We start from the raw sequence: 9153 nt of genomic DNA, 5'->3' as shown, positions 1-9153 counted from the left end.
AGAGCCTTGCCAAAGTGATCACAAGGGAGGTCAGAACCTGACCAGAGTCTCTGCTCGTCGATCCATGCACAGCCAGGCCAGCGATAAAGGGCGCGGATGTAACAGGTGATGTCCTTTGGTGCTGCTGGCCTTCCCGCCATGAGCATCCCCGTCAACATTCCATAAGAAGTTCCTACTGAGCTTCTCAATCTTTTGACCCCATTTATCAGGGGCGAAGCTTGTTAAAAAGTATGTTGCGACAGAAGTCGACACAAAATTTATCAAAACCAATCTTCCAAATCTATAAAGAAGCTTCCCTTTCCATGCTTTGAGTTTACTTCAACACCTCTTGGTTTCCTGAAGTTGAGCAGGAGCCCAAGGTAGCAGCAAGGGGGAGAGCCAGCAGCACCACCAAAATCATGCATGATCTCCTCAAAATTATGGATGAGCGACACACTTGTTTAGATTGACTATGAAACCCAAGGCATCACCGAAGCATTGCAGAATTGCCTCGACTCCAAGGATGTCTTGCGTGCAGGGGTTGACGAAGAGGGCCGCATCATCAGCATATTGGTGCCGAATTGCTTCGACTCCGAAGCAACCTACCAGCCCTGGACGCCAGCGTGGACGAAATACCACTTTCAGTAGCCATGTCCAGGAGTTTCTGGAGCGGCTCCATTGCCAATTTGACTACATTTCAGGTGTAGCCTTGTGGGGGTGAAGAACATATTGTGCAGTTTTACATGAGTATCTTTGAGCTATGCGATGATCTTTGTGAGGATACTATAAAAGACTTGACTGCTTCAGATACCATCACGGCCTGCTCAGCAGACTGTATGATGCAGCACCCTGACAGATAACATGGATGAATGCATGATACCTCTGAAAAGGATCATATATAACACGCGCATGTAAATTACTTGTCACTTGAGGTAGATGTATTAACAAAAATATGTAATGTATCTTCGATCAAAAGCAATTTGACAGATATCTTTGACAATGCATGGACAATCTTTTGGGGAATATGTTTCTCACATTTAATCCAAAACAGAAGCTCAAAATGCATCCAGAACATAACAGCTTGGTCTAAATTTATTTGTCGGATACAAATATGTCTAGGGCAACAATGTCTAAAATAGCAGAAATTTACAAATGAACAACACAACACCAACTATAACTGATAATGAAGTTGCCTCGAGATCCTCCTGTCCAATGCTACACTTCTCAACCGATACAGAACAATGATACACAAATGAAGTGACAAATTCAGGTTTAAGACATCCATTTCACATCAAGAACAAATGAGCAGAGCGAGTATATACCAAATTCACCCCAATCCTGGAAGCATCTGAACCGGATCGAGCATTTGTATGGCAGCTTGTTGCTGTTGCTGCTGATGCTGATGGTGGTGCTGCTGCTGGTGCTGCTGGAGCATGAACTCCTCACTGGGCGCAGGCATTGCAGGTGGCACTACAGGCATGGCCGCTGCCGTCTGCGCCGCCTTGGACTCGATGAGGCGCCACATGTACCACGCGGCGACGGAGCGGTAAGGGCGCCAGCGCTCGCAGAGCTTCTCCATCTGCGACGGCCGGGGCACATCCTCCAGCCCATACAGCATCTGCACGCCCTTGCGGATCCCGAGATCCGCGGAGGGGAGCACATCCGGGCGCGCTAGGGAGAAGATCATGAACATGTGAACACTCCAGGCGCCGATGCCGTTGACCATGGTGAGCATGGCGGCGAGGGAGCGGTCGTCCATGGCGACGATGTTGTCGTCGGAGAGGATCCCCGACGCATACTTGCGGGCGAGGTCATGGAGGTAGGAGGCCTTGCGCGCGGAGACCCCGATTTGGCGAAGCTGCTCGGCGGAGAGCGCGAGGACAGCGTCCGGGAGCACGCCGGCCTCGCCGCCGACGAGCGCGATGAACCGGGAGTAGACGGAGGCGGCCGCCTTGAAGGCGAGCTGCTGGTAGAGGACGGATCGAACGAGGGAGTGGAAGGGGGGATGCGGGCAGTGGAACGACGGGGGGTCGTGCGCGTCGATGACGGGGGCCAGGGCCGGGTCGGCCGCGCGCAGGTGGCGGATGGCCGCGTCCACCTCGCCGTCCGCCGACAGGGGCCGGCCCCGGACGGACGGCACCAGGCGGCGCTTCTTGGGCGCCGGGTTGGAGCCGGACGACCGGGGCTTCTTCTTGGGGCGGGAAGCGGAGGCGGAGACGGCGAGGGCGGTGGCTGGCGGCGTAGCGGCGGCGGATGCGGGGGGCGACGGGGAGAGGGGGTGGGGATGGGGATGGGGAAAGGGCTGGGAGAGGGATTGCTCGCCCATGGATGAGGAGGAAAAAGGTGGGTTCTTGACCTTGGGGCGGATCTGGGGCTGGGGGCGTTTGTGGTATTTCCGAGCTGCAACTTATTAAGGTGGGGTTGGCCCTGGCCGGCCTGGATCTCAAGCCGATCCACGACCATTATCACTTTCCAAAATCAATTTCCAAAAAGAGAGAAATCTATTTATTTATTTTTGAATGGTTTTGAATTGTTTTTTCAAAAAAGAAATTGGACATAAAATTGTACTAGTAGGTATTTTTGATTATGGAGTTTTGAAGAGACGGTGAGGTCTGAAACTGTTGGGGCGAGCTGCATCACAGGATCTAAAAAATCAACTCTTACATTAAGCAACCCGATCTGGGTCAGGGCGGGACGGTTAGGGCTGTGACGAGTCGTCTTCGGCTGGTCTGGCGAGGCACCTCGCGATAGGGACGGCGGTTACGGTGTCGCGTTTGTTGCAGCGTGGCGGCGAGAGCTTCACGGGCCCGGCGGGACACATGGCCTGGTTTGCTCCTGCTGTTGTTCCTGGTCTGCTACTGCCTAAGCCGGTGGAGGATGTTCCCTCCCACGTAGTTGCGGAACTGTCGGCCCTATCTATGATTGCTTCATTTTGGCCCGAGCGGCCTCGCGGTGTTTGCCATGGTAAGGCGGCAATGATGAGCTCAAGATTGCGCGGGCGCATGCTGGTAGGAGGCAATCGTGGTAGCACCGACGGTTGGTCCTGGGGTGTTGATGTGTGGGTGTCAGGAGAAATCTCTGTCGGTTCGTGCCGGCACCGACAGGGTGACGCTTGTGGGCGTCACCTCCCTTCTTGAAGGTCGTCGATTGTACCCCTTCCCCGCTCCCCTCCGTGTACCGGGAGAAATCCTAGGAACCGTCCGGGCAGCAGCAGCTTTGTCATTGTCGTCGCAGTCCTTCTTGAAGGTGTTATTTGGTACGCGGCAATTCGGGGGCATAGGAGTGTGGTGGAATTCTCCAGAGGGCACCGTAGTTGCGGGAAATCATCGCTTTCGTCGATCTGGCGTTGTTGGCATTTGTTTCTCTCGTTTTTCTTTTTCGCCTTGTTTGTGTTGTTTGCCCAGCAGTGGTTTCTCGATTGTATCGGATGGTTGCTATATCAATATAGCGAGGCGAAAGCCTATTTCGAGAGAGGAATATCTTAAAGCCTGAAATATTGTCTACTTGTTAGTATGGAGTTAATTATTTATTTCTATGCTTATGATTATGGTTACAGGTTTCACATATCCACATGTTTTCGTGATACTTAAGCGAATATGATCAACGATACAAATGAAATCATGTCCATATAATTTTGGAACATAATGATGACAAAAAAACAAATATAGTGATTGCTCTTATTGAAGGAAATATGCCCTAGGGGCAATAATAAAGTTATTATTTATTTCCTTATTTCATGATAAATGTTTATTATTCATGCTAGAATTGTATTAACTGGAAACATAATACATGTGTGAATACATAGACAAACAGAGGTGTCACTAGTATGCCTCTACTTGACTAGCTCGTTGATCAAAGATGGTTAAGTTTCCTAGCCATTAACATGAGTTGTCATTTGATTAACGGGGTCACATCATTAGGAGAATTATGGGATTGACTTGACCCATTCCGTTAGCTTAGCACTTGATCGTTTAGTATTCTGCTATTGCTTTCTTCATGACTTATACATGTTCCTATGACTATGAGATTATGCAACTCCCGTTTACCGGAGGAACACTTTGTGTGCTACCAAACGTCACAACGTAACTGGATGATTATAAAGGTGCTCTACAGGTGTCTCCAAAGGTTCTTGTTGGGTTGGCGTATTTTGAGATTAGGATTTGTCACTCCGATTGTTGGAGAGGTATCTCTGGGCCCACTCGGTAACGCACATCACTATAAGCCTTGCAAGCATTGTAACTAATGAGTTAGTTGCGGGATGATGTATTACGGAACGAGTAAATAGACTTGCCGGTAACGAGATTGAACTAGGTATTGAGATACCGACGATCGAATCTCGGGCAAGTAACATACCAATGACAAAGGGAACAAACGTATGTTGTTATGCGGTTTGACCAATAAAGATCTTCGTAGAATATGTAAGAGCCAATATGGGCATCCAGGTTCCGCTATTGGTTATTGACCATAGAAGTGTCTCGGTCATGTCTACATAGTTCTCGAACCCGTAGGGTCCGCACGCTTAACGCTCGTTGACGATATAGTATTATATGAGTTATGTATGTTGGTGACCGAATGTTGTTCGGAGTCCCGGATGAGATCGTGGACATGATGAGGAGCTCCGGAATGGTCCGGAGGTAAAGATTCATATATTGGATGATATGGTTAGGCCAAGGGGTCAGGGCCACGGGGCTATAAGTCGGTGCAAAAGGAGTTTTGCGGAGGCCAGGGGGCCAAACGCTGGAGACCCTGGCGTCTGGCCCAGGGCCAGACGCCGAGGCCCATGGCGTCTGGGCCAGATGCCAAGGATTGTGGCGTTTGGTCTTGGAGACTAAGTGGGACTCTTGCCTTTTGGGCAAAACCGACTTTGAGGAGGCTTTTGCTCCAAGTTCCGACCCCAAGGCTCAGCATATAAATAGAGGGGCAGGGCTAGCACCAAAGACACATCAAGAAACACCAAGCCGTGTGCCGGCAACCCCGTCCCCTCTAGTTTATCCTCCGTCATAGTTTTCGTAGTGCTTAGGCGAAGCCCTGCGGAGATTGTTCTTCACCAACACCGTCACCACGCCATCGTGCTACCGGAACTCATCTACTACTTCGCCTCTCTTGCTGGATCGAGGAGGCGAAGACGTCACCGAGCCGAATGTGTGCAGAACTCGGAGGTGCCGTGCTTTCCGTACTTGGATCGGTCGGATCGTGAAGACGTACGACTACATCAACCGCGTTGATAAACGCTTACGCTTACGGTCTACGAGGGTACATAGACAACACTCTCCCTTCTTGTTGCTATGCATCACCATGATCCTGCGTGTGCGTAGGAAATTTTTAAAATTACTACGTTCCCCAACAACGGTATCAGAGCCAGGTTTTATGCATTGATGTAATATGCACGAGTAGAACACAAGTGAGTTGTGGGCGATATAAGTCATACTGCTTACCAACATGTCACACTTTGATTCGGCGGTATTGTTGGATGAAGCGGCCCGGACCGACATTACGCGTACGCTTACGCGAGACTGGTTTTACCGCCATGCTATGCACACAGGTGACTAGCGGGTGTCAGTTTCTCCAACTTTAGTTGAACCGAGTGTGGCTACGCCCGGTCCTTGAGAAGGTTAAAACAACACTAACTTGACAAACTATCGTTGTGGTTTTGATGCGTAGGTAAGAACGGTTCTTTGCTCAGCCCGTAGCAGCCACGTAAAACTTGCAACAATAAAGTAGAGGACGTCTAACTTATTTTTGCAGGGCATGTTGTGATGTGATATGGTCAAGGCATGATGCTAAATTTTATTGTATGAGATGATCATGTTTTGTAACCGAGTTATCGGCAACTGGCAGGAGCCATATGGTTGTCGCTTTATTATATGCAATGCAAACGTCCTGTAATGCTTTACTTTATCACTAAGCGGTAGCGATAGTCGTAGAAGCATAAGTTGGCGAGACGACAACGATGCTACGATGGAGATCAAGGTGTCGCGCCGGTGATGATGGTGATCATGACGGTGCTTTGGAGATGGAGATCACAAGCACAAGAAGATGATGGCCATATCATATCACTTATATTGATTGCATGTGATGTTTATCTTTTATGCATCTTATCTTGCTTTGATTGACGGTAGCATTATAAGATGATCTCTCACTAAATTATCAAGATATAAGTGTTCTCCCTGAGTATGCACCGTTGCGAAAGTTCTTCGTGCTGAGACACCACGTGATGATCGGATGTGATAGGCTCTATGTTCAAATACAATGGGTGCAAAATAGTTGCACACGCGGAATACTCAGGTTAAACTTGACGAGCCTAGCATATAACAGATATGGCCTCGGAACACGAAGACCGAAAGGTCGAGCGTGAATCATATAGTAGATATGATCAACATAGTGATGTTCACCATTGAAACTACTCCATCTGACGTGATAAATCGGACATGATTTAGTTGATATGGATCACGTGATCACTTAGAGGATTAGAGGGATGTCTATCTAAGTGGGAGTTCTTTAATAATTTGATTAACTGAACTTTAATTTATCATGAACTTACTGGTAGTATTAGCATATCTATGTTGTAGATCAATAGCTCACGATGTTGCTCCATGTTTATTATTTATATGTTCCTAGAGAAAACTAAGTTAAAATATGTTAGTAGCAATAATGCGGATTGGATCCGTGATTTGAGGTTTATCCTCATTGCTGCATAGAAGAATTATGTCCTTGATGCACCTCTAGGTGACAGACCTATTGCAGGAGCAGATGCAGACGTTATGAAAGTTTTGACAAAAGCTCGGTATGATGACTACTTGATAGTTAAGTGCACCATGCTTTACGGCTTAGAACCAGGACTTCAAAAATGTTTTGAACGCCACGGAGCATATAAGATGTTCCAAGAGTTGAAATTGGTATTTCATACCCATGCCCGTGTCGAGAGTTATGAGACCTCTGACAGTACTTTGCCTACAAGATGGAGGAGAATAGCTCCACCAGTGAGCATGTGTTCAGATTGTCTGGGTACTACAATTACTTGAATCAAGTGGGAGTTAATCTTCCAGATAAGATAGTAATTGACAGAATTCTCTAGTCACAATCACCAAGTTACTATAACTTCGTGATGAACTATAATATGCAAGGGATGACGAAAGTAATTCCCGAGCTCTTCGCGATGCTGAAATCGACGAAGGTAGAAATCAAGAAAGAGCACCAAGTGTTGATGTTTAACAAGACCACTAGTTCCAAGTAAAGGGACAAAGGGAAGAAAGGGGATCTTGAAGAAGAACGACAAGCAAGTTGCTACTCAAGAAGAAGCCCAAGTCTGGACCTAAGCCTGAAACTAAGTGCTTCTAATGCAAAGGGACTGGTCACTAGAAGCGGAACTACCTCAAGTGTTTGGTGGATAAGAAGGATGGCAAAGTGAACAAAGCTATATTTGATATACATGTTATTGATGTGTACTTTACTAGTGTTTATAGCAACCCCTCGGTATTTGATACTGGTTCAGTTGCTAAGAATAGTAACTCGAAACGGGAGTTGCAGAATGAACAGAGACTAGTTAAGGGTGAAGTGACGACGTGTATTGGAAATGATTCCAAGATTGATATGATCATCATCACACACTCCCTATACTTTCGGGATTAGTGTTAAACCTAAAATAAATGTTATTTAGTGTTTGCGTTGAGCATGAATATGATTGGATCATGTTTATTGCAATACAGTTATTCATGTAAGTTAGAGAATAATTGTTGTTCTGTTTACATGAATAAAACCTTCTATGGTCATACACCCAATGAAAATGGTTTGTTGGATCTCGATCGTGGTGATACACATTTTTATAATATTGAAGCCAAAATATGCAAAGTTAATAATGATAGTGCAACTTATTTATGGCATTGTCGTTTAGGTCATATTGGTGTAAAGCGCATGAAGAAAATCCATGCTGATGGGCTTTTGGAATCACTTGATTATGAATCAGTTGATGCTTGCGAACCATGCCTCATGGCCAAGATGACTAAGACTCCCTTCTCCGGAACAATGGAGCGAGCAACAGATTTATTGGAAATCATACATACTGATGTATGTGGTCCGATGAATATTGAGGCTCGCGGCAGGTATCATTATTTTCTGATCTTCACAGATGATTTGAGCAGATATGAGTATATCTACTTGATGAAACACGAGTCTGAAACATTTGAAAAGTTCAAAGAATTTTAGAGTAAAGTGGAGAATTATCGTAGCAAAAATAAAAGTTTCTACGATATGATCGCAGAAGTAAAATATTTGAGTTACGAGTTTGGCCTTCAGTTAAAACAATGTGAAATAGTTTCACTACTCACGCCACCTGGAACACCACAGTGTAATGGTGTGTCCGAACGTCGTAACCGTACTTTATTAGATATGGTGCGATCTATGATGTCTCTTACCGATTTACCACTATCGTTTTAGGGTTATGCATTAGAGACAGCTACATTCACGTTAAATAGGGCACCATCTAAATCCGTTGAGACGACACCGTATGAACTATGGTTTGTCAAGAAACCTAAACTGTCGTTTCTTAAATTTTGAGGTTGCAATGCTTATGTGAAAAAGTTTCAACCTGATAAGCTCAAGCCCAAATCGGAGAAGTGCGTCTTCATAGAATACCCAAAAGAAAATATTGGGTACACCTTCTATCACAGATCCGAAGGCAAGTTATTCATTGCTGAGAATGGATCCTTTCTAGAGAAGGAGTTTCTCTCGAAAGAAATGAGTGGGAGAAAAGTAGAACTTGATGAGGTAACTGTATCCGCTCCCATATTGGAAAGTAGTTCATCACAGAAATTTGTTCCTATGACTACTACACCAATTAGTGAGGAAGCTAATGATGATGATCATGTAACTTCAGATCAAGTTACTACCGAACCTTATAGGTAAACCAAAGTGAGATCCGCACCAGAGTGGTACGGTAATCCTGTTCTGGAGGTCATGTTACTTCACCATGATGAACCTACGAACTATGAGGAAGCGATGATGAGCCCAGATTCTGCGAAATGGCTTGATGCCATGAAATCTGAGATGGGATCCATGTATGAGAACAAAGTATGGACTTTGACTGACTTGCCCATTGATCGGCGAGCCATTGAGATTAAATGGATCTTCAAGAGGAAGACGGACGCTGATAGTAGTGTTACTATCTACAAAGCTAGA

General features: G+C 46.1%; 1 protein-coding gene across 1 annotated transcript; it reads right to left on the bottom strand.

Annotated features, from left to right (window-relative positions):
• Window positions 1-1040: 1040 nt before the first annotated feature.
• On the bottom strand, window positions 1041-2356 carry LOC125530611 (alkylbase DNA glycosidase-like protein mag2). Its single transcript, XM_048694995.1, has one exon. It carries the CDS (start codon window positions 2303-2305, stop codon window positions 1307-1309), a length of 999 nt encoding a protein of 332 aa, XP_048550952.1. The 5' UTR covers window positions 2306-2356; the 3' UTR covers window positions 1041-1306.
• Between the last annotated feature and the right edge of the window lie 6797 nt (window positions 2357-9153).

Source organism: Triticum urartu, chromosome 1 (genome assembly GCF_003073215.2).
Source record: "Triticum urartu cultivar G1812 chromosome 1, Tu2.1, whole genome shotgun sequence".
In the NCBI taxonomy this organism is placed as follows: domain Eukaryota; kingdom Viridiplantae; phylum Streptophyta; class Magnoliopsida; order Poales; family Poaceae; genus Triticum; species Triticum urartu.
This window is presented reverse-complemented; position numbering and strand designations above follow the sequence as displayed.